A 24,189-nucleotide genomic window follows, 5' to 3' on the forward strand; every position below is an offset into this window, starting at 1 on the left:
TATAGTCGCAATAAAGATAATTTAATTTATGGACATCACTCTGGGAGATGCGCAAATAATACAGATTCATAAGATTTTGTTTAAAGGAAACTGAAAGAGAAAAAAAAAAAAGACTACATGGACAAGATTAACCTAAGAAAATTGTTCCTGGTTCACCTCACCAGTGGTTCATAGTGGAAGAAGAGAATGCAAATAATACAAAACACCCACATACATGGACGTACGGGTTGCAATTGGAAGAATTTGTTCTCTACCAGAATCGACTTCATGTGCTAAAGAGTAGAAAGATCTCATTAACACAACAAAACAGATAGAAAGGCAGATACGTAGCATGGAATATGAATACATTCACATATTTGAGAACATGAATGGAAGCACCAACAAAATCTTTAACTGTAGTATGAACTCGATTGCCAAATGACTTGTAGTTTAACTAAATAGCAGTGCTATGGCTAACATAGACCAAGGTGAATAATACAAAATAGTAGTGGCAAAAGAGGATAACATTAGTGGCTGAAGTTTCCCTGTTGTGATACTGTATTGTTTTTTCTTTATTGACTAACCTCACGAGAGAAGAACTGCTATACTAACATTTCATCTTAGGCTCAGTATGAATGATTCCACTGACAAGGAGTTCTTGTGGCATTGTTAGGACACCTTATTATCGCCGTCATGCAAGGAACAGGTAGCTACCATTAACTCTTCAACCAGGCTAGCATTCAATTTTTCAGATACAAGATTTTTGCCAAGGTATCACTTGTTACCACAGTGAGCAGGAAGAGACTGAATCCAACGGAGGGAATACCCTATCAATTCTCAGAGCCTAAGAGTCATGCCCACTTTAATGGGCATAGAATGTTAATGAGAAACTAATGAAGTCACAACAACACGAGTTTCCCAGGATTAACAATCAAATGACTCGGGGGACAAATAGCCCTGGGATAAAACAGCTCTGTGTGCTAGAACTCGGATTTTTGTCATAACTATCATTAGTTGCTGGCTTGCATCGACTTTCAACTGCTGTGTGGACTCAGTAGTTGAAACTAGATTATGTTGGTCAGCTATACTGCATATGTTACAAGATACATACCTAAAGGATACTATTATCCAGTTGCAAATGTGCATTTGGTCCACAATTCACTATGGATGGAATCATATACTAAGTGGGGCAAATTTCTGTAAAAGAAATCAGGTTATCAGTTTTCTTTAGATCATGCATGCATTGCCATCTTATACATGAAAAAGATTTTGAATCCTGAACTTTCCTGGTTACCAGACATCCGCACATAGGTCCATTTGTACAGGATCAACCTGTGGACTGTTAGTCTATAAGCTAACATCGTAACAACAAAAAATTCCACTTATGGATTCTTAATTGGTATAGCATATTCATAAAAAACAAATAAGCCTCAACGCATGATTTCTAAGGATCTTTGGTACATAATTGGTGGATAAATCATCAAAAACAAGATTGAATGAAATAATAATTTTACACAGATTCTATTTGTGATATGTTAGAAGAATTTAGCAAGCCTTAGAATATGTTTTATCTATAGAAGATTAGCAATGTCTCATGTAACTTGAAGGTTAAGCTCAAGATTCACTTAAATTTGTAAGTTAGGTTCAATGATAAGCAATATTAGATTATTGGCAGAGACTTCTTGAAAATGTTACTAAACTTCTCTTCAGTTGAAAGAATCAAAGTTCAGAGGGAGGACCTCCAAGTTCCAGCAGTCTACAAGCAGTTAACAAATTTTCTCAGTAGCAATCAAACGTACAGAAATGTATTAACAGTGTCATGACAATTGATATGATTTGCAAGAATTTATTCATCTATTTGCTATCATAAAAGATCAGATATATGTTTCTTTTATTGCATTTTTCTGCACTTGAAAGAAGTAGAAAAAACACTAAGATTGGACACGATTTTCTTCAACTGAAAAACAAAAGAAATACTAACCGATCTCTTATATGAGTTGGGTCACTTGAGCTCTTCGTCCTCAGCATCGCTCAGCAAATCATCAACCGAGGCCGAGTTCATCTTTGCTGATGCCTTTTTCACCCACTTCACTATCTTTTCGGTCTCCCGAGTCATCTTCTCCTGCTCCTTCAAAGCCTTCTTCAACTTTCGGTGCTCCTCCTTCAGCGACAGGATGCCCAGCTCTGTTAGAATCTCGTCTCCCTTACTCTTCCTCTGGGCCCTCTTTGGTGAGAAACACAGACAACACCTCCGCCGCGGCGGCGAAGGCGAAGACTCCCCGGAGGAATCGGCCAAGAACGAGGGCGAGGAGCCAAAAACCCAGTCCGATTTCAGTTCCTCCTTCTTAGTCCTAGTAATATATTCCTTCTCCACATGGAAAGCATCCTCTTCTCGAGGAATCGAACCATCTGGTTTCTTGGGGTTAACCATGGGGACGGGCAAGGTCTGGGCGCGATTCATTTTAGGGGGATCGGGGAAATTCTCCTTATCCTCCCCTTTCTCAGGATGACGACGAGGTGTAAGGGTGGAGGAGTCGGGGAGCGAAGCAGGGAGGGACTTGAGCTTGCGGAAGCGTGATTCGAGATGGGAAGGCAGGAGGTTGGAGTCGGAGAGGTGGGCGGTGTTGAGAGCGGCGATCTGCTCGAGGGCGCAGAGATCGGAAGCCTCGGCGATGATCGCGTCGACGGCCGCGGCGCGGCCATCCTCGCCGCTGCTGGAGAAGTGAGGAAAGGAGGAAGCCATGAGAGAGACGAAGCGAGGAAGAAGAGAGGCGGAGGGAGCATTTTAAGAAGAATTAGGGGCTAAATCGTAAAGTTGTTATCATGCAATTGTGACCGTTGTGGCTTGTTGTGACTTTATTGCGTCTAATAAAATATTTTTTATTTGTCGAATAATAATTTAAGATATATATTTTTTATTTTTTAAAAAATATTACGCATTTACCTAATTTACCTAAAATACCTTAAATATTAACATAGGTTTTTTTATAACATTTCAAACTCTATATTTATTTTAAAATACTTTTTGTTATTTTATATTATAACATTAATAAATTATGCTCCCATGATCCGGTCGATCGATCGGCCTGCAAGGCCCATTAAATGTCCAATTCACGGCCCACAATGATTACTGGAACCGGTCCGACCGCTTGATTCGGTTCTTTTTTTTTCCACGACACCTATAAATAGGTTGTGTGCGGAAGGAGGCCAGGGCAAGAATCAATCCCTAGAAATCGGTTTCGGCATGTGCCCGCCGCTTTGATCTCTTGCGTTGCCGATTTCTCCTTCGTTCTTCAGTTCCGTTTAGGGTTTTTCGTGCTATTCGATCGGAGTATCAACTATGATTCTTTCTTCAAGTATCATCGCTCCGATCTCGTCCCTCAATAGCCTCCGTGCCTTTGGCCCTGGACTCAATCCTTTCGCACCCTTCGGCATGGGAAACTACTCCGCCTCCCGTTAAGTTCTTTTGCTTTCTTGACTGGCCTTTCTACTATGTAAAGCTTCGGCCTTGATTCGGGGTTTGCATCTTCTGTCGCTGACTTGGAAGAACCAGATCTTGGTTTTCGTTTTGCTCAAAAAGAAGACCGTTGTTTCTAGTGGTTTTCTAGAAATAAAACTGTAATTTCTTCTTTTCATCGTGGTGTTTGATAATTGGGATTTTGAGATATGCCTACTGAGCAGCAGCAGGTGAAGACTAGGAGTTGCTTGTCAAGTAGACATCTTTTCAAGCAGAGGAGCAGGGAGAGGGATGACAGGGGCTGGACATTGCTACACATTGGTGCCAGAAAGGGTGACTTGAAAGAGGTTGGTGTCCTTGATTTGCCGTTCAACTCATCTACTGACAAGTAACTTTTTAATTGCTTCTTATACATATAATCAGAAAACTTGTTTTTTCGGTATTTTCTGATTTTTATAACGAATTCATGTATGTTACTTCTGGATACTCAGGTTAGTGAGTAATTCCGGTTTCTAGGAAATGGGGAAATTACATGGTCATGCAGCTAGACTTGTTGGCATGCCTAGTTTTTATTAGCAAATAATTATGCAAAATGTCTAATCGGGGCTTGGATATATTAGGTGATCAAAGCATGATATTATTAAATTTGATATTCCATAGGTCCCTATTGAATAGGTCCTGGGGAAATCACCTAAGTCTCAACCTCTTACATTTTTTTAAGGTGACAACCTAATTAATCTTCACTTGAAATTTTTGTATTATAAAGTCTAGATCCTCAAGCTTTTGGATGGGGGCAATCTGACTTTTGGATGTGTGTCAGTGTTCAACTTTAACTAAAAACTCCATTAAAATGGAGTCCCAATCAGACTATTGGGATACAAGATCAGCCATTCAACATTAAGTGAAAACAATCTCAACAATGGACTTCAAGTGGGAAAACAAAAGGAGTGTTTTTGTTCCATTTGATGTTTGGTTACTGTTCAAGTTCAGGTAAATTCATTCAATACATGCAATCAAAGACATAATTAAAACTTGTAAAAAATGAACATCTTAGCCATAGGAGTTAGTAAATAACACTATAGTAAATAATTGTGATCGTCTATGTCAGAATTCTTTCAATTACTTAAAGTGGCTGAATTTTTGCTCATTGTCAACCTGATCAGATATTTTTTTATACTTGATTGCTTGTGTTCTTGTCAAATATTTTCTCTGTATCATCTTGAAACTATTAGTTAAGCTGTAGCACACACTTTGTATGGATTTTGAGAATTCAGTTTTTTTGGATATTATATCTGTGGTGAGATAAAACTCTGCCCATGACGAATTAACCTCGTCATGGTCGGTCCCTAGCCCGGATAAAGGAGGAGGGTAGCATTAGGTTGTCAGCCAGTGTTAAACTAAGACAAATTATCAATCTGTGGTTAGATAGATTTCTAGGTACATTTTATCTAAACTTCAGGTTATGATTCAGAAAATTAAATAACCATCATAGTTCATTTAACATAACTCTTTACTATCTTTTTTTTTTTTTAAATTTACGTCATTCTTGTTATCTCTTATTGATCTCTAGATCCAAACTTACAGACATCTCCTTGTTCTTATGAAGGATACAGATCTTGACTTTGGAGTGTTATGTAATTGTTGCCCTCTTTAGGCTAAAAGAAAATTTATATTATGATATATTCCATTACTAGAAAGGATAAGATACAAGATATTTACTATCAGAAAGCAATTAGGTGTAGCTCTAATAGATGATAAAATGTGAAAAAAATAGGCTGAGATGACATTGACTCATTCAAAGATAAGCAATATATTTTAGAGTCGAATCTATTGAAGTGGAATATGAAAAGTGTAGAGAGATCAAAGAAAATTTTTGGTGATATAATAAGAAACTAATATAATTAGTTTGAATACTGTTCCCTTGCATAGTGCTCAGTAGAGGGAGAAAACTCATGTAGCTGAATCTAAATAGTTGGGACAAACACCACTTGGTGATGATAATGATGACCATGAGGTGATAGGTATTACTATAAATTCATCTGCTCATTAATCATTTATTTTTCAGATCATTATTTGAAGGTAATACTGAGCATGAATGTCTTAGACAGATCTTTTTTTTTTTTTACATCAGTAGTTTTAGCTGTTATAGCATGAATTTTGATTATTTGATTTGTTGTTACAATTCATCTTTTCTAGGTCAAGCATCTTTTGGATGGAGGAATGGATGTCAATGTCACTACTTTTGGTCCCAAGGCTCATGGTGTAACTCCTCTGCATCTTGCTGCACAAGGTGGGCACATCAAGGTTATGGATGAGTTACTGGAGCGGGGTGCTAACATTGATGCACGAACAAAGGGAGCTTGTGGATGTAAGATTTATGTCTTGAACTATAGCCTATTATATTACCATTCCTTTTCATGGTTATGTAAGTTTTTTACTGTGCCATGCCACTTTGTCTCAAAATGATAAATGAGCTGTTTTAACATGGATTCTTTCCTCGCTTGGAGTCCTATCTGTCATGATGGTTATTTTTTCTTTGGTAGTGTCTTCTCTTTTGTCTCCCATGTCTCTCAGACATGACACCCTAATTTAGGCCCCCATATCAAGTTGTAGGTTAAAGATTGATAGGCTAGAAAAGGAAACTACTATTGATTAGGGCTCAAGTATATTGGGTCAATTGTTGGGCCTAACAAAATTTATCAGTTCCTTTAGCTGGGTTTTCATGATAGGCTTGTGTTGGAGTGGTCTTATCTGAGACATATTCAGGTGTGGAAAGTCAAACAAACCATTGGTTCATTATTATTAACTTAAAGGTAAGCATTTTGGACTACTGACACCTATTATCATATTACCTCAACAATTATTTGCTGTAGTTTATTGGTTCATTGAACTTTTCCTTGTATGTGGCTTAGCTTTATGTGTCCTCTTGTTTTTCTAGTAGTGCTACTAAAGCTATTTTGTAGCCTATTTTGCTAGGGATGGGCATAGGTTGGCCTATCGTTATTTATAATAAAATAGATTCAACCTGATTTTGATTCGGGTTATAAAAAAAAATACCGATATACAAACATATATCTGATTTTTATTCTTAAAAAAGAAAACTGAAACTAAATTTTTTGATTTGATTCCAGGGATATTTAATTTTCAAGGATTTGGGAGCTTTGAATTTTTATACTAGTTCCACTAAAATTTAGAGAGCAAACTATAAGGTGTGATACAAAAAATCATATCATATGAAGAGTCTAGCAATAGAATTATCAAAATATATATTAAGAAATACATTGATACAAACTAAACAAAATTATGCAATTGAATAAAGAATAAAGACCAATAATTCATCTATATCAGAACAATGTGCTTCTTACTGAATATGAACCATCCCAAGTGTGACTAAATGAAAGCTTCAAAGAAATAACATTATTTACTATTTAACATGGACCCTAACTATTTTAAAAGGAAGTGTTAAGAAGGGATGTCAGAAGGGATGCTGGACATGAAAGCGATGCCACATAGATTTGTGTTGCTAATGTGGAAGAGAGGACAATGAAGATAGGGGAAGGTGCAAGCAATGATCTCGTAAAAATAATGTGGAAGGAAAAAAGGATAACACTGGAAGGGATGTTAGAAGGGAGAAACACAAAAAATGTTCTTGTGAGATCGTGGAAGACAATAGTGAGGGACATGAAAAGTGGAAGTGGCATTGAGTTGCTGACATTGAAGTAAAAGAGATGGAGGAGGCAAAGGGAAGATGGCGAAGAAAAGGGTGGATGTCTAAGATGAATTGATCAATCTCGTAAGATCATGGAACAGTAGTAGGTGGAACAGGGTCAATTTGGTTTGGTTTGGATCTATTTGGTTTTTGCCGACTCGCACTGAATTCTATTTCTTCTGTCGAATATAAAGGCCTCCCAATGTATGTTGCATTTGACTGGCACCGGAAGCAATTGCAATCGCACAAATAATAATAACCATAATCTAATTGGAGATCTTTTGTATTTTGTGATTATATATTTGCTCTTCAATTAGTCTTCAAGATGTGCTTGCTGTTGTACTAATGAGTTCATTTGTGTACTTTGTTCTGATGAATCAGGGACTCCTCTCCATATTGCAGCCAAGGAAAGAAACAAGAAAGCTATCAAGTTCCTCGTTGAAAATGGCGCGTTCCTGCCACCAGACATGAATGACAACCGGTTCAATCCACCCCTCCATTACTGTCCTGGACTTGAATGGGCCTACGAGATCAAACGCAAGCAAGAAGATGGTCTTTCCATTGCTGGAACTTCTTATAGCTCGGAGAGCTAATAAATTCTGATTCTGCAAAACTTGCAAGTATCATCATCTCTTAAACTCCCCTTAACTGTTCTAGAGCAAGGTGACTGCTTGATTCCTATGCTACATCTAAATGGACAAGCATGTTTGTTCATGTAAGATTTGATGATCATCAGAGGATGAAACAGCTACTGGAAACCTATCAATGTATTTGCATCATAAATAATTCTTATCTTACTCTTAAAGTTTGCTTGCAATTTCTTAGGGATTTTACCCTTGTGCTGTGCTTCCAGTCAACTTTTGCCAATGGAGCATATGAGTGACAAGTGCTGCTAAAATATCGTGATCCAGAACAATTGTCAAGAGATTATATATTCATTCCTTGCTTCACTTCGTAAACTTATGGGTCATAAACTTAAATGAAACAGGTTGGTAGCTGACACGACAATCGACCACCTGAAATAATCATACATCTTCAATTGTGAACTCAATTCAACATAGCAATCATCCGGAGCAAGTCTAACAAAACTGGATTCAACTGGGACTTTATTAAAAGGCAATCATCCAGACACCAGGGTTCCCATCAAGTCATTACAAATAAAAATAGAAGCAAGTCAAACATAAACCTCCAAACGCCATCATAAACTCGAACCTAATTGAAAAGGGGAATTGTGAGGAAGTCATAAGTCGCAGATGAGCCTTCGAGGGCATCATACTAGATTGAAAGCAAGGATGGTGTCCTTAGCCAAGATGAGTAGCAGCAAGTTGAAATATATCAAAACCCATTTCCTTGTAACTTCATGGTGAATGTAATCCAGAAAGATCTCCTTGAAAAACCCATAGATTTGCCAGTATGTGCACAAGACGAGCATTGATGTAGTTAACTTTGATTTTGATACAAGCAGCAACAATGGTATAAGCGCATATGTAGTCTTTATGGAGAGCTCCATTCTCTTTACCTTCAAGCTTTCATTAACTAATCCACTTTTCCTTTCCCTAGTAAGGGTCCCCTCAAGTGGACTGAAAGCAAGAACCTTTGAGCCTTCATTATGCTTATGCTGAGAGTTCAAATTATCTGCAGGACTCTTCATTTCTCCAACATGTGCTTTTGTGTGCAAGGAACAAGCCAACCATCGTGGATTACTATGTAGTGAACTAAAAGTGCAATTTGAGAGAATCTTGCTACGGACAGAAATCTGCATATCGATAACAAACAGCAAAGATTCAAATTGGTGATTACAGAGAAGTCAGTATTCAACAAGGTTTCGACTAACTTTAGGTCAATATAACGTTGAACATCAACAGTTGTTAGTGTTATCAGGAAAAAAATAATTATCAAGACAAATGAAGCTAAAGATTGGCCACTAAAGGTGATAGAATTGGCTAATTACAAAATTAGAAAATAATAAGTAAAATCCCAGAATTTTTTAACAAAAAAAAAAGTAAAGATTCAACTTTATAACCTTTAGAGAAGGTATGGTGTCACGTCTTTAACATCTGTTTCCACTTCATTAATTTTTGTTTCACCAGAAAAACAAATGAAAAATACCCAATCAAACATATAGCAAAACTTAAAATAAAAATATGTAAAGACAAGTCAAAATGAAGTTAAATCAATGGATACTGCATGTATGTTATGTGAGCACATTTGCATACACGTGATTATCATTAAAATTTATCATTAATTATATTGCTGATGCATACTCATAAATGAAAAACGTACTATTTGAGTTTAAACTCTTGCATACATAAATATTTCCGAAAGGAAAGAAATATTTGTTTTAAAAATATCATATGATCATTCCTTTACACTTATCTGTTCTTTATGCATTTGATTCATTGATTTGGTCTAAAAGTACCAAATGATCATTCCATTACGCTTATCTGTGCATAACAACATGACCTAGATTGCTTGAGTTCTGCTTGTGTATTACAACATAACCTACATTGTTCATGTTCTGCTCATTTAGTTCCTTCATAACTGATAACTATACAATGTTATTACGTTTATTTGTTTAAGCAAACTGAGAGGGGAAAAAAACTATGGGCACACATGCAAATAGCATATGCAACATGGTCAATCATCACATATAGAACTGCATGAACACATTTTAATTCACTACAAATTTTTTAACAAAAATAAAAAATCAAAAAGCTAATCTATTTCATCTCAACGTGACAAAATAGAATGAAGAAAGAAAACAACCCCTCACTCTACACCCCAACTATTTTTCTTCTTACCCCTCTTCGATCTTCCTCCTTCCTCCACTTTTTCATCCTTGTGGATGCTCATTCCTCTCTCCCACCAATGCAGAGTTTACAATAAATTCGTGCTGAAACTACAATTTTTATTTCCTTAAGTAAAATAAATAAATAAAGACATTATTCAATCTGTAAAACTTCCTATTTGCACCATTGTGATTTCTCATCGATTATGGTTTTATGAAAATAAAATGAAATATTAGAGCTGTAGAATTAATTTGAAGTATAAGATAAAGGTTGCCTGGTTTAGCGCATGAAAATAGTAAGGTCATTCCATAATATCACTTTTCTCTTGAAAATCCCAAGTGATGGGATTCAAAAAAACCTCCTCATGGTTTCATAATCCCATATTTGTGGGAAAGTAAAACACATGATCTGGTAATATTGGTCAAGGATTCCAACAAGGGATTTTAATAAATTATTAAAAGTAAATTCTATAGTATGGAAGTAGTGAAAAATAAATAAATAACCCCCAGATGCTAACTTAATTCATGTGGTTTGCCAAGCATGCATCAAACCAAGCGTGAATATGATGGAAAATTCCTGAGCAAATTCCTACTTTACCTGAAACGAATAAAATTCATGGTCAAGTGGAACTGCCTGGCTAGGAAAGATTATGCTCTTAGTCAGCGGTTAGCGTATAGGCTCAAGAAAAAGATCGCGATAGCAAAAGTTATATTTGTAGTTTCTCTTGTAGCATTCTAGACAGATCAATGTACTGGTAGCGCAAGAATCGATCACATACTGATCTCACCTACTGTAACTGATAGCACCAGGAAGTGGGGGAAAACAGATCAAGATGAAAACCCAATTGGTGACTCAACTGCAAAGCAAAAAAGGGAAAGGGAAAGGGAAAGAAAAGGGTCACCTTTTCTAAACCAAGGTTGTCGTTCACTTGTGCGGCGCGATCGGACCTTAGAGCAGCGGATCCAGGGCCTGACAGCGGGCGGGAAGCGACGCAGCCGAGGCCCCGAAGGAACTGGGCGGAGGCGAACGGCTCACTTAACGCAGAAGAGCGAAGGAGGAAGCGATGGAGAGGTAGGGTTTTGGATCGGCGCCAGAGGAGGGAAGCCATTGCCGATCGGCCGATGTGGGAGTGGCACGCAACCTTGACGGACAGCTTATAACGGATGCAAAACCCGATATAAATCTATATATCAGTCTTATTGTAGGTAATAACGTCCGGCGTTACATAGTATCGTTTTATTAACGTGGTAAAAACCCTCGCGTCTTCCCTTCTTCCCCAAACCCTCCTCCCTCTTCCCTTTCGCTTGTTTGATGGCGGCAATCGCCACCAAGCTCAAGGCGCCGTCGTCTCGCCTCCTCGCCCTCCGCTTACTTCCTTGTTCCCGCCCTATCTATCGCCTGCATTCCCCTTCAGTTCCTCCTCCCTTCACTGCCAACGCCGTACCCTTCAATCTGCTTTCCGTCCGCCGCTTCGCCGAGAGCACCATTAATGCGGATCGCGTCGTGCAAGAACTTCTGGCTGAGGTAGAACGGGAGAAGAAGCGTGAATGGGAGGAGAGACGGAAGGCCGGCCTTCCACTCGAGGAAGAAGACGAGGACTATATGGGGGTGGGCCCGCTCATCGAGAAAATGGAAAGGCAGAAGCAGAAGGAACTCGATGTCATAGATCAGTTCTGGGAGCCCACTGACTCGGAGAGCGAAGATGATGAGAGGTTCTCACCTGAAGAGATCCAAAAGCGGTTGGATGAGTTTGAGAAGAAGTGTCAACGGCATTCTGAACTGCTCAAGAACTTTGCCGAAGCAGGTATGGCAGTGGATTTTCCAAATATTCCGTTTTGCGCTCTAGCAGTGAGGATGCATTTAACTATATTGCCATTTTGCTGGTCAAGGTAAATAATATGGTCTTGTTAAGGGATAGTAATTAGCTAGTTGAAAGTTGGGGTGAGATGTGGATTAGATTGTGTACCATTGTCCCCATAGGATAATTTCTATTTCTTTCAGTTTCAGTTAATAAGTACCCTTTAAGGATTAAAATCCCCCTTGAGAGAGTGTTTGGAACATTTTTTTCATGGGTGGTTCGCATTTCATGCAGAGATTTTACTTCCATGTTATGACACTTGTTTCTAAGCTATTTGTTTTACCACTAGCTACTTAGTTCTTCTATGCGTACTCTGTTTGGTCTTACAAAAAATTTGGTGATAACCTATTGTGTTACTTCATTCAAGCATTGTCTTACAAAATATACAAATTAAGGCTACGCTAGTAAACTTTTTTTTATTGTGAAAATGGGTTTTCACAGCAACTGTTTTCTTTGATTCAACAGAAACACTTGATGATGCACACAAATGGATGACTAAAATTAACAAATTTGAGCAGCGGCATTTGAAACTACCCCTCGAGTATAGGGTCATTGGCGATTTGATGAATCGTCTAAAGGAAACAACTGGAAAAGAAAGATTCATTCTCCTCCAAAAGTTAAATCGAGCTGTTAGGATGATGGAAGTTAAGGAGGCATATGATCCAAATAATCCTGCAAACTTTGGAGTTATTCAACGTGAGCAAGTTGGTTCTCCTGATGAGGTAGTAGACAATGTTGGTTTTGACAAGGAGAAAGCAGCAATACAAGGGGCAGACATTGAGGAAGATGATGAAGATTTCAGTGAATCAAAGGAGAAAGATGATATATTAACCGAGAAGCTCAATACCATTGAAAAGAAACTCGAAGAGAAGCTTGAAGAGCTTGATCATACTTTTGGGAAGAAGGGCCGAGTATTGGAAGAGGAAATCAAAGATCTAGTCGAGGAGAGAAATTATTTGACTGAGAGAAAAAGGAGACCTCTTTTCAGGAAAGTAAGTCTTAAAGAATCCCTATTTACTTGGTAAACATAATTTGCTTAACATCGTAATACATATCTATACTAATTTGCTTAGCATTATCTTCTTGCTAAATAATTGCATGTGTTCTTAGATTCATAATCAGTAGGTTTACTTGTACAACTTACAATTTTTTTTTCATATATTTATGTGCAACTTATCTACTTCTGTTTTAGATGTTTGTCATTTGGCACAGCTTTGATACTTCATGTTTGTTTTAATTGAGCTTTTGAAAGTCTGTCAGTGTGTTTTGTTCTATCTTGTTCATGCCTCGCTTGCATCTATTTTTCTGTAGCTGATAGTTTGTGTTATATTATTAATCATGTCATAAGTTGGTTGTGCTATTTGACAATGTGGAATCAACATAGCATTTATATTTTAAACATTAAATATTTATATCACATAAATTAGGTCAACTGAAAAGTTAATTTATATACTATAAAAGATTATTAAAGATTTCTAGATGAATACTTTGTTTATTAAACAGGTTGAGTTGACCTGTAATCATGTCATCTTTGTATCATTTTCATGTTTCCTCTCTTGTTAATCATGATTTTGTCAAGTCAAATTGGGTTATCATGTTGTATTCAATATTGTTCCTATATTGTCCCTTGTTTTCAGCTTTCCTAATAAAATAAGGTTAAGCAAGACCCAGGTCTTGGGTGGTTCAGCTCTAGCTGCGTTGTGCTCAGTACCAACCTTGTCCTAGTATAGGACCAAACTGTTCCCTGTTAGGCTGGTTCGATGAGCCTAATAACAATAACAAAAATTAAGCCTTATCCCACTGGGTGAGGTCGGTTATTCGATGAGCCTAATAGAAAATGAATAAATAATTTTTTTTCAAAACATATGTATAATTAGGGGTGGGATGGGGTGATTTACAGATTGGTTGAGCCCATAGCTAACTTTTTGGTTTACTATTGGCTTACTATGTAACTTCATTTGGAAGGATCAAGAACCATTCTATCACTAGCATAGCTATTTAGGCATAGACTTGGGATTAGACTGCAATAACAGTGTTTTCGCCTCTTCTTCAGATCCCGATGTTGAGTGTTCCCATTTGTCTTGTAAGTGACGCATTTAATCAATCATTGAGGAAAATTAATGTCACCATGCTCAATTTGTTCAATCAACCTGAATCCCTAATTGAGTTAAAAGAGAAATAAAAGTTTAACTTATTTAATTCATAACTCAGATTAATTTTTGGGTCTCTTCTTTATCGACTTGAATGATTACGATTCAAATACCTATGTGTAGGAGAGAGGTTAACCTATGTGTAGGAGGGAAGTTACAAGAGTTGCGAGAAGCTGATGGTGTTTGTGGTCTTAAACCTAGTTGAGCCATACTTCTCATGGTAGACAACTGTGTGTCATTTGATAATTCTTTTTTTATTATTATTTTATGAACATTAAAAATTTGAATATTCTCATAATATTAAAAAATAATCATATGAAATCAAGAATATTTGACATTAAAATCTAGAACTATAATAATGCAAAATACATCACAAATATGATCACACCAATGTTTTTCCAAGTTTTGTTTCTATGACTATATTTGTCTTAGCTAAATCATTATCATTTCTGTATCCATTAAACAGAAAGATAATATTACTTAAACTATATAACAAACATATGAAAAAAGAGAATATACAACTAAAAGCTCAATGGCAGAATAGAACTGTTCCAAAGATTATACACTTTCTCAGATTCATCAAACTTTCTCAGGTACATCAATATATTATTTTAAGGAAATATATACTTATATTGTGAGTGAAAAAAATCATTATGTTGTAAACAAGCTTTCCATGTTTAGTAAGTGGTGTTCCATCTATGTTTTACATTGGTGAAATTTTTTTGTTGCGATAATATCTTTCTGAAATCTTGGTGCTTGAAACCAAAGAACAAATATGCATAACTGCCACTTTTGATTAAACCATACTAATTTTGTGTCACAATACTAAATGTTTAGTATTTTTTTTAACTATCCTGAATTCTTACACATTTAAAATATGACCTGCCTAACTAATATAAAAAAAACTCCACCTTTTTATATATGATTAAATTTATATTTCAGCGATACTACGGCAACATGATTCTTTGATAAAATATTAGTAACAAGGGTGATAAAAAAAATAGTATCTGTTATACCATAAGCATATGGTACTCTATAAATATAGTGAAAATTGGAATTCATTGCAAGGATATTCTGAACATTTGAAATTGCTATTATCTTGCTGCAAAAAGTTGTCATATATCAAGTTTAAAGTGTAATGAATATAAAAGAGAATTATGGTTGCGAGTTTATATGAAAAACAAGCATATTAGAATTGCTACTCGTGTAGCCCAAAAATGCTTTACTTGTCGTAGTTTACCTCATTCTTTTCTTGATAGCATATTTCATATTATATTCATATGAAAATTGCAAGTCTGAGTTAGAAAATTTCCTATAGTGATGGAAGCATTTTATGTTTTCCATTGACTAGTTTTTAGGCTTTGATTCTTGAATCCTTTATACTTTGGACTAGTTCCTTGTTATTTTAAATACAAATTTAATGTTTGGAAACCAATACAGGGATTTGATGTAAAGGTAATCAATGTTAATCAGACATGCAAAGTTACAAAGGTAAGTAAATTACCTTTGTGAAGTTCATATTGACATCATTTTTTTCTTTGTTGGTTAGTCTTTTTGTATAATTCAACTATAGGGAGGGCGACTGATGAAGTACACAGCACTGCTAGCCACTGGGAATTACCATGGAGTTATTGGATTTGCAAAAGCTAAAGGTCCAACAGCTACGATTGCTATCCAAAAGGTATGTCATTAAAAAAGTTTAGGCAGCAAAGCTATAGATTTGTGTTTGACACAAGATCTGTTAATAGTAATGATTTTTTTTCATTGCTGTTAATGCATAAGTGTTTGCTTGTTTGCCTGTAGGGCCATTCTATCTTAGTACATTTTCTGAGCTACACAAGTCACAAGACGTCAATGTAGACTCTGTGTTTTTTAGATTCCTCAAAGTTAAGTTCAAATATTGGTTAATCGTACTTAGTTTCATATCACCAAGAATCATGCTTAAAATCAAAGGTTTTGTGCTCTTTGTTATGTTTACTAAGGTCCTGTCATTGCGAAAGGGAAGCTTGAGTTCAATTTTTATGTGCTGTAACTCGGATCTCAGTTTTTCTAACTTGATCATACATGTCTCATTCTTTCTGGGAATTGATATATGATACACGTACATGCACTTACACCATCTTTGGGCAAAGAAAAGGTTAATGGCTCACACATTTGTCAATCTGTTGCTAACTTGATTTGTGGAATAGCATTATAAATCTGGGATTGCCATTTAATGGGTCTTATTCGTATAAATCTTAAAATATAGAGTTGACATGGACCAGTTTTTGTTATTAGCCTATCTCATACATAAATTTGAATGTCATTCTCCACATGTTCCATGGAGAATATAGCTTATTTATGAATTTGTTTGTGTGTGAGCTGACACAGAGCACATCATACACACATTTCTAATTTGATATGTATTAATAATGTGTGAATTGCTTTAAATACTAATATAATTCCCTTGCTATGCAAGGCTTTTATGAATTTTTTTCATATATTAATTGCACTAATCTCAAACTTTCATTGTATATCATAATTAGAAAAGCTATTACTATCAAAATAATTATTCATACTATAAATATACATGTTAATTATATCAAATGCTGCTTAGACTTCCTATAATATGATTATGCCAATAGATTAGTTACTGCCTGGCTTCCTGTAGGCATATGAGAAATGCTTCCAAAATCTTCATTATGTCGAGCGCTACGAAGATCACACCATTGCTCATGCTATCCAAGCAAAATATAAAAAAACAAAGGTGAATAAACTTCTCGATAACCTTTATTCTCAATCTTATTTTGTGTTTAGTTCTATAACATCGATCTGGTCGTATGCATGTCTTTTGTTAGTTATACCTCTGGCCTGCTCCAATGAAAAGCGGAATGTCAGCGGCAGTCAAAAGTGTCGAAACTGTCCTCTGTTTGGCCGGTTTTTGCAATGTCAAGACAAAGGTGCACTGCTGATTTTGAAACCTCTGTTCCAGTTCATGTTTTCTAGATGTTTTTAGCCTCTTCATGCATTGCCTTCTTCGCAGATTATTGGTTCCAGGAACCCTCTTAACGTAATCAAGGCCCTTTTCATAGCACTGAATGCTGTAAGTTGAAAACTGCCATCCATAAGCTTGCTATGGTTATCATTCTTATGGCCATTTTTGTCTACGCAGATTGAAACTCCCAAGGATATCCAAGAGAAGTTTGGAAGAACTGTCGTAGAGACGTATCTGCTGTAGCACTACCACAGCTAAGTTTTGGTGAACAAACTATGCTGTCTGGAGACATCCTCCGGCCACCAACGTTTTCTTCGAGGATGGGAGAAGCAATTATCCCAAAGCAAAAGCTCCGCATGCTCTTGCCCCTTAAATTTTATTTGTTTTAATCATTCTCTGTTTGAACTGAATAAACGTTGAAAATTGTCACGCAGAATATAAAGGTTAACTAACGATGGCCAAGTTATTTTTGTGTTGAGTCAATGATAAAGGTGCAAGTTATTTTTCCCAATCTGCTCCGTTGATCTGCACCAGGAGAAGCAGTCGCTGCAGGTTTTGATTGGGTTGAGAATTTGAGATCGACCCCCTGGGATTCCTCCTCGCAGCTTGCAGGAGCAAGACGACTGACTTGGTTCACCAGGCCCTCGTTGCCATGGCAACTAGTCCCAGCACGGTGACCCAACGAAGGAGGGTTATTTAGTGGGGATACAGTGGCTCGTTTGACATTTAATGGATAGCGCCAATCAAATTGTGTGATTGCTGGCTCCTGCGGTAGCCATGAGGAGGTGAGAAAGATGGAGGGGGATGTTCTTGACCCTCCCCATCCTTATCGGTCACCTTTCGGCCGCCGTGGTTTACTCCCAGCCATGGATCAAGACCCTCGAACGCTTGCTTTCGTTCCCGTGTTTTGTTGACTTTGATGCTGGGTTTTGATTGGAGCAATAACGTTGGTAAACCACCTACTCTCCCTTCTTCACTTCTTCTTTTAGATCTTGAGTTTGTTTCTTCCCCTCCGGGTATTGTGTGTGTTTTGAATCTCTTGTATTTTTGAGCGATTTGGGGACGAAGTGCTTGAAAATTTGACTTTTTTAGGGTTTGGGTGTTTATCTTGATCTCTGTTGGTTAATAGCGCATGCAATCTCTCTGCTAGCCGCCTAGCCCGATGGACTGGAATGCGAACGCTTCGTTGCTCTGGGATTGGGACAATCACGCGCTGGCCGGCGGGCACTGCAAACCGTCCTCCGCCGCCGGCACCGCTTCATCTGGCTCTGAATCTGGGAACGGTTCGTCCTCCAACAGCACCGTCTCTGCTTCTTTCGATTCATCGTCCAGAACTGGAAAGGAGCAGGAGTTTGATCCAAACCCTAAGGCGGGAGACAAGAACAACTTTCTACAAGAGTCTAGCTATTTTCCGGTCGGGCCGTCAGAGACTGGATTGGAGGAGTCTCAGATAGGGTTAAAGCTTGGCAAGAGGACCTACTTTGAAGATGTTTCAGCTGATAACAACGCCAATAACCGTTTACCGCCATTTGATTCTGCGCCGGCGCCAACTGCTCTCAAGAAGTCGCGAATGTCGTATCTGAGTTCAGAGAGCGCCTTCTGCTGCCAAGTTGAAGGCTGTGATTTTGATCTTAGTGGGGCTAAGGATTATCACCGGAAACACAGGGTATGTGAAACCCACGCCAAATGTCCCAAGGTTGTCATTGCTGGTCTGGAGCGCAGGTTTTGTCAGCAATGTAGCAGGTTGCTTGAAGATTTAGCCTACTTAAACTATTTTTATTTGTGAAAAATTTTGCTAATCATTTTTGTAGTACTCATTCTCTGTCTTGCATGTTTTTGACTTTTCATGCTTAAGGTTCCATGATCTGTCAGAGTTTGATCAGAAAAAGAGAAGCTGTCGCAGACGCTTGTTTGATCATAATGCACGACGGCGCAAGCCACGACCGAATTTAATATCATTGAGATCAATAAATTTTTCCTCATCATTTTATGGTATAAAAGGACCTTTCCTTTGCAGTTTCAAGTGTTTCTTTTGTTTGTGGTGCTCTTGGTGCATATACGAATCATTGTTATCATCTAGGATAATTACAACTCTCAATACACTCAGATTAGAAGTGTATGCTTGCTGATATGCAAATACAGCTAAAAATGTATGAAGATACCTCCTCTTCCTCTTTTTCTTGAAAAAGCTTTAAAAGGTTGATTATGTCTGTATGGACCACAACAGAACTTGATTCGAGTATGATTTAACATGCACATTTTGCATGCATAAGTGGATATAAAAATGTGATCAAGGCTATAATGTGTTTGTTTTGTTTCACTGTCTACACTAGATGTTTTCAATTAACGATTACACTTAAAGTTATTTCCTTGTTGTATTCATCACCTTCTATCACTATGTAATTCTAGTAGAATGTTTTTTTTAATTAAAATCATATCTAATTTGCCTTTCCTTAGTAGATCAGTCTTTACTTTTGATTAATGTTGTCAAGCAATGCCAAGTTCATGGTGTTTAGTTCTGATTAAGCCTGTAGTCAAACAAAAAACTCATGTAGTCTATCAACCATCTTTTCTCAAACAAAAACACAGTGACTTCATCTCTATCAAAAAGTTGATTAACAATGTGAAAGAAAAGACATTCACATTGAATGGTAGCCTGATTTGAGATCAGTCAACAATCAGACATGCTATTTCCTGGTGAATTTTGATTAAGCTTGATGAAATTGCAATGACGCATGTGTGTAGTCCTTAGGCAATAAACATAAGCCTATTTCTATTATCAAGATAATTCAAAGTGATAACAAGAATTGAAATGTAAAAAAAAAAGATTTACTACTGAAAATGATTGAGTCTGATTTGTCATAAATGAATTTCTCTTGCTATGCCATTAAAGAAAGGCAAAGTTTTGAGATGCAAATGGAAGAAGTTTTGACTAATTAAAAAATAGTTAAAGGTTACAATTTACACAAATTTTCTGTTTATGACTTGAAATCCATTTTTAATCTTCTCAATGGAAAGAGGAGGCAAATTTTTAATGGGTGTGCCTTTGGAAATCATTTTCATTGAGGCTCCATTTGCTCTTAAATTTTATTCGAGCTGAAAGCTTATCCTTTGTTGCAAAGAAGTATTCAGTGAAAGATTCATATGAAGTCATTTTACTGAACATTTCTTGTTTCCTTAAATATTCTTGTGTCATCATTCTAGAAGTTTATACAGATATTCTGCATTTTCAAGTCTTTTTGGTGTCTTAGCATCGTTTCCCACCATGTTCATTTTCATTAATAAGTGCTACCGGGAGGGTTCAAATTGAACTAATATCAATTGTGCTTAACACTCAACCTGGAGGTGAGAGATTACAGTCTCTCGATCATCTTTTTACTTTGTATAGAAGGTCAAACATCCCAAAAGATGTTAGCATTCTCCATTGGAAAGCCAAAAGATCTGGGCTATTCTGTGGTGATGTTCCTAACTTTGATGCTTAGTTGACTATGAGCCCTATGTTCCATTCATATTTTTTTAATTTAAAGTTGATATTGTCATTATATTATGTGTTATCTTCTTATGCAATCTGTTCATTCTTTTCATTTAGCGGTGTAAACATAACTAAACTAACCTGTTACATTACCTCTCACACTCTTAATGGCTATTCTGTTAATGAACTACGTATACCATTCACAATGTATAGAATCTTCTTGATAATTATGTAAAGCATTTGTGTGGTAGTCTAACATTTATTTACTTGCTGCCTAATGATATGTGGCTTTTACAGATGACAAACAACAGATGAAGTTCCTTTGGAATAAAGCTCCTTTTGGACAGATGAGATCCATGACAAGCACCATTAATGAAGGCTTGCAAAGTTTCAGGCTCACACAAACAAAAGGACCATGGACAAAATCAGGAAAAGAAGGCAGCATCGATGGGCAGCAGTACTTGCCAAACACCGAACTATCAAATGGATATTTCTCACTTTATCAGGATGTAGACAAGCTCTTGCCACTCAAGGCTACTGTGGGCGACGTTCTCAATCAAGGTACATGATTGCTTGATACAAGTTACTACTTCAAAGGTAGCAATATCATGCTTTTCTTCAGTAGTTTGTGGAGACCACTATATTTGGAGTTCCTTCTCCATGCAATTGAAATTCATATAGTCAAATGTGGTGTTGTCTTTTTGTGCTTTGTTGCAAAATTTTCAATATTGCAACATACATTATAAAATCATGGTAATCAAAATTGATAAGTGCACCCAGATAGGGTGGTCAAAAAATCTAAGGTCCCAATGGATGAACTAATGTTCAAATAATTTATTTGAATCTTGAATTTTTAAACTACCTCATCAAATTAGCAATCTATAAGATTATTGATCTTGAAAAATATCAAATATACCTTTGCCGATATTTATCCAACTCAGACAATTTGTATCGATATCAGACAAGTTTATCAATCATTGAAATTGATTGGATAACCACTTATGTCAAGTTCATGTGGGACTACTAGCGTGGAGCATCCTAGCTTCAATGCTCCCCTCATGCCTATCATGAGTACTGACCTTTTTTTAAAAACAAAAATTGAGACAAGTAGTACTTGGACCCAACCCTCCTCTACTCTGATGCCATGTTGAAATTTATTGGCTTACCACATAGTCCAAAAGCTCAAGCTCATAGGAAAAAGTCCAATTATATATTTATATACTGAACCACCACACTTGTGACATGGGACTATTGGGCAAGAAGCATCCTAATTTCAGAAACAATCATGGATTAATGCAAACATAATTGATAAAAATGAAGAAGTACAGAAGGAACATCTAAATATGGTTTTTTCCCCTCAGAGTATTCATATATGTGTACCTCGGAGTATACTGCTTTTGCATCTGACTCATGCTTAAAAATAGAGTTCCCTGGGGATATTGATAAGATTTATAATGTGATCTAGTTGGATGTAGACAAGTTAGATCCATGATTTTGTGATTTTGCCTGCTTTGGTTTGGATACCCATTTTGTCATAGTGGGTACTTGTGGGTCTGATAGCTTCTAAACTGACCAATAAAACAAATATGATTTAGTTAACTTCCTTTTTGAATCCTATTTCATATTATGTCAATCTGTCATTCTCTACTGGCTTCAACTTAGCATTGAACACTGAGCTCCTGCCTAGATGCAGCGAACTGTTGCAGATTCCTTCATTAACCAAGGTTACCTTTTGGTTGATCCTTTTACTAGTACAAAAGTCATGAACTAGCTTCTTGATATGCAACGTGCAAACAACAATCTTCTACTCTGTTTTTGCAAACTTAATATTTAGGCTCCTGAATCAGTAACTAATGCTAACTACTTTTTAGCTTTAGTCATCAAATGACTATCCTATAATTCATGACCATTACTCTCTCCCACCCGTGTTTTAGATCAAAGGCGAATTCCAAATGAATGTTTTGACCTTCTTAATGCAAGTTATGATTGATTTGTAGATATAGTCTGGCTGCTATGAAAATGCTTCTTTTTGGAAGTAAAATTCTAATGAAAATGATTGTTCCAAACAATTACATTTGATGGTTAATTTGCACTCTGCTTTAGGCTAGAAAGCTTTAACTGACTAAAATGGTTATTCAAAAGGGATTTATATTTTTCTTATGCAACCTTTTTGTGAGGCAGCTTGATGCCCACCTTTTTTTCTCTCTCTATTTTTACTGCTAATTTGCTGAGATTTGACAAATAATTTTTTGGGAGCTAGCGTTGTATATTGCCCTGGTGCAAGATCCAAAATTTCAGCTGCCTAGCTGATTTTTTGTTCTGGGACATGTTTTGTTGCAATCATTATCAACCTCCTGGGAGTTGCTAATTAACTTCAAAATTTCATGTAACTTATTATTATATGAGCACGTGGAATTGATTGAAAAAAACAAACATTCTTCTGGCTGCAACGTAACCTTTCTTTTTTTCTTTTTCTTTACCTTAAACAATTGTTTTTCTGACAAGTAACAAAGTTGCCTATACCAAATCCGTTAGTGTTGCTCATATACTGATGTCTGTTATTCAGGTTCAGAGGCATCTGCAGGAGCTTCGAACTTGGATGGAGCACCGGATCTTCAGCGTGCTTTCTCTCTTCTGTCAACCGATACTTGGGGTTCTCATGATCCTGGACAAAATTCTTCCATTATCGACATTATGGATGCTAACTACACTGCTACATTACAGCCCATAATGCCTGCAGTGAACACCTCAAATCACTGGATCTATGGACATTCTCCTGCTCGACAAGCTCATCAGCTTCCATTTGCCATGCACATAAATGGTGAATACAAACCCCATGAGTTCCTGCAACAGAACACACTCTACAGGGATACTATCTTCGATCCCAGTCAGATTCATTGACCGCGTGAAATCAAACGACTGATTCTTGGACATGAATCGGTGCTGGCTCTCGGTTCCTATATGTTGCTTCCATTACCTTTCAAAGTGCTGCTTTAGATTTGGCTCGAGCCGCTGCAGCATTGCTAAAGACATGGGTTGCTCTTAATTGTTCATGCACTACGGGTACATGCTCTCTGCTAAGATTCTCAAATTGTTCCTTTTCGCCCTCCCAAAACATTGCAAGGTTTAAAAGGATGAACTGCACTTTACTTTCTGTATTGTAGAATTAAGTAGCAAGATTCTTCTAATGATCTTTTCTACTGAGATCCAGTTCCTAGTTACTCCTTATATGTTGAGATTCTCATAGTCGATCCTCTTAGGTCTAGAAGGCCCTTGAGATATTCTCCTCGAATTGTCTTGGATGGTCGAAGAGGCCTTCTTTCTAGGTTGTTTCTCAAAGCCAAATGAGCTTTCTCCCTTAGTTGATTATAAGGTAGAACATGTTTTTGTTTCCTATGTCCTGTAGTCCTGATTATAAGGTAGAACAATGTTTATATTTAGGACTGAACATTCCTCCTTTTGCTGGATTCTAAAACAAGCAAAAAAAACATGTCTTTTAATTTAGTTTGATATGTTTAGTTTATCTGTAGTTAATTTTTAGAACGAATAAAGTGTTCAATTCGGTCTAGATGAGTTTTGACAGATGATCTAGGATCATAAATTTTTCAACTCTTCGGTTTCACATTCTACTCATCAAATAAATATAGAAAGCGAGATAATTTTTGACGTGGTATTTCAGTATCACTAATTGTTTAAATATCGTATGTCTATGCTGTGTAAATTTATTTTAAACTCTAATTATTTGATAAAAACATTTTATCTTTTACCACCAGTTATGTTTTGGGGATGCCCTCTCTTTTA

The 24,189-nt window shown here is 36.8% G+C and overlaps 5 protein-coding genes across 9 annotated transcripts; 3 read left to right on the forward strand and 2 right to left on the reverse strand.

The window, feature by feature from the left end:
• Positions 1–38: 38 nt before the first annotated feature.
• Positions 39–2,722, reverse strand: LOC141826282 (uncharacterized). Of its 3 annotated transcripts, none has more exons than XM_074713528.1 (2): positions 1,961–2,722; positions 39–272 (listed from the first exon to the last, which is right to left on the reverse strand). In XM_074713528.1, the coding sequence occupies exon 1, from the start codon at positions 2,720–2,722 to the stop codon at positions 1,982–1,984; it is 741 nt and encodes a 246-aa protein (XP_074569629.1). In that variant the 3' UTR covers positions 39–272; positions 1,961–1,981. The 3 variants fall into 3 exon arrangements, with proteins under 3 accessions (XP_074569629.1, XP_074569630.1, XP_074569631.1); XM_074713529.1 differs by lacking the exon at positions 39–272 and adding an exon at positions 1,063–1,311; XM_074713530.1 differs by lacking the exon at positions 39–272 and adding an exon at positions 1,708–1,735.
• Positions 2,723–3,202: 480 nt separating this feature from the next.
• On the forward strand, positions 3,203–7,967 carry LOC141826283 (phytochrome-interacting ankyrin-repeat protein 1-like). The gene is made up of 3 exons (XM_074713531.1): positions 3,203–3,783; positions 5,633–5,804; positions 7,527–7,967. Exons 1-3 carry the CDS (start codon positions 3,646–3,648, stop codon positions 7,736–7,738), a joined length of 522 nt encoding a protein of 173 aa, XP_074569632.1. The 5' UTR covers positions 3,203–3,645; the 3' UTR covers positions 7,739–7,967.
• A 267-nt stretch (positions 7,968–8,234) lies between these two features.
• On the reverse strand, positions 8,235–11,056 carry LOC141828099 (succinate dehydrogenase subunit 4, mitochondrial-like). Its single transcript, XM_074715466.1, has 2 exons — positions 10,836–11,056; positions 8,235–8,901 (listed from the first exon to the last, which is right to left on the reverse strand). Exons 1-2 carry the CDS (start codon positions 11,040–11,042, stop codon positions 8,416–8,418), a joined length of 693 nt encoding a protein of 230 aa, XP_074571567.1. The 5' UTR covers positions 11,043–11,056; the 3' UTR covers positions 8,235–8,415.
• A 174-nt stretch (positions 11,057–11,230) lies between these two features.
• Positions 11,231–17,386, forward strand: LOC141827823 (uncharacterized). The gene is made up of 8 exons (XM_074715153.1): positions 11,231–11,738; positions 12,258–12,784; positions 15,383–15,433; positions 15,516–15,623; positions 16,593–16,688; positions 16,780–16,881; positions 16,965–17,024; positions 17,094–17,386. The coding sequence occupies exons 1-8, from the start codon at positions 11,246–11,248 to the stop codon at positions 17,157–17,159; spliced, it is 1,503 nt and encodes a 500-aa protein (XP_074571254.1). The 5' UTR covers positions 11,231–11,245; the 3' UTR covers positions 17,160–17,386.
• A 301-nt stretch (positions 17,387–17,687) lies between these two features.
• Positions 17,688–23,542, forward strand: LOC141826221 (squamosa promoter-binding-like protein 3). 3 transcript variants are annotated; one of them, XM_074713470.1, is made up of 5 exons: positions 17,688–17,866; positions 18,009–18,659; positions 18,772–18,908; positions 20,686–20,949; positions 22,955–23,542. In XM_074713470.1, exons 2-5 carry the CDS (start codon positions 18,079–18,081, stop codon positions 23,287–23,289), a joined length of 1,317 nt encoding a protein of 438 aa, XP_074569571.1. In that variant the 5' UTR covers positions 17,688–17,866; positions 18,009–18,078; the 3' UTR covers positions 23,290–23,542. The 3 variants fall into 3 exon arrangements, with proteins under 3 accessions (XP_074569571.1, XP_074569573.1, XP_074569572.1); XM_074713472.1 differs by having other exon boundaries at positions 18,046–18,659; XM_074713471.1 differs by having other exon boundaries at positions 18,067–18,659.
• Positions 23,543–24,189: the final 647 nt, after the last annotated feature.

The sequence above is a fragment of the Curcuma longa genome, chromosome 4, assembly GCF_044706935.1.
Source record: "Curcuma longa cultivar G26 ecotype Majalengka, Jawa Barat chromosome 4, ITB_CL_G26_1.1, whole genome shotgun sequence".
NCBI classification, from domain to species: domain Eukaryota; kingdom Viridiplantae; phylum Streptophyta; class Magnoliopsida; order Zingiberales; family Zingiberaceae; genus Curcuma; species Curcuma longa.

Bases quoted from the DNA above. Each gene is read 5' to 3' on its own strand.
- LOC141826283 (XM_074713531.1), top strand. From the start codon at position 3,646: ATGCCTACTGAGCAGCAGCAGGTGAAGACTAGGAGTTGCTTGTCAAGT. The intron at 3,784-5,632 runs GTTGGTGTCCTT...CATCTTTTCTAG, and splicing joins GAAAGGGTGACTTGAAAGAG to GTCAAGCATCTTTTGGATGG. The intron at 5,805-7,526 runs GTAAGATTTATG...CTGATGAATCAG, and splicing joins AACAAAGGGAGCTTGTGGAT to GGACTCCTCTCCATATTGCA.
- LOC141826282 (XM_074713528.1), bottom strand. From the start codon at position 2,722: ATGGCTTCCTCCTTTCCTCACTTCTCCAGCAGCGGCGAGGATGGCCGC.
- LOC141827823 (XM_074715153.1), top strand. From the start codon at position 11,246: ATGGCGGCAATCGCCACCAAGCTCAAGGCGCCGTCGTCTCGCCTCCTC. The intron at 16,689-16,779 runs GTGAATAAACTT...GTCTTTTGTTAG, and splicing joins CAAAATATAAAAAAACAAAG to TTATACCTCTGGCCTGCTCC. The intron at 16,882-16,964 runs GTGCACTGCTGA...CCTTCTTCGCAG, and splicing joins TTTGCAATGTCAAGACAAAG to ATTATTGGTTCCAGGAACCC.
- LOC141826221 (XM_074713470.1), top strand. From the start codon at position 18,079: ATGGACTGGAATGCGAACGCTTCGTTGCTCTGGGATTGGGACAATCAC. The intron at 18,909-20,685 runs GTATAAAAGGAC...TGGCTTTTACAG, and splicing joins TTTTTCCTCATCATTTTATG to ATGACAAACAACAGATGAAG. The intron at 20,950-22,954 runs GTACATGATTGC...TCTGTTATTCAG, and splicing joins GGGCGACGTTCTCAATCAAG to GTTCAGAGGCATCTGCAGGA.
- LOC141828099 (XM_074715466.1), bottom strand. From the start codon at position 11,042: ATGGCTTCCCTCCTCTGGCGCCGATCCAAAACCCTACCTCTCCATCGC. The intron at 8,902-10,835 runs GTGACCCTTTTC...ATCGATATGCAG, and splicing joins ACAACCTTGGTTTAGAAAAG to ATTTCTGTCCGTAGCAAGAT.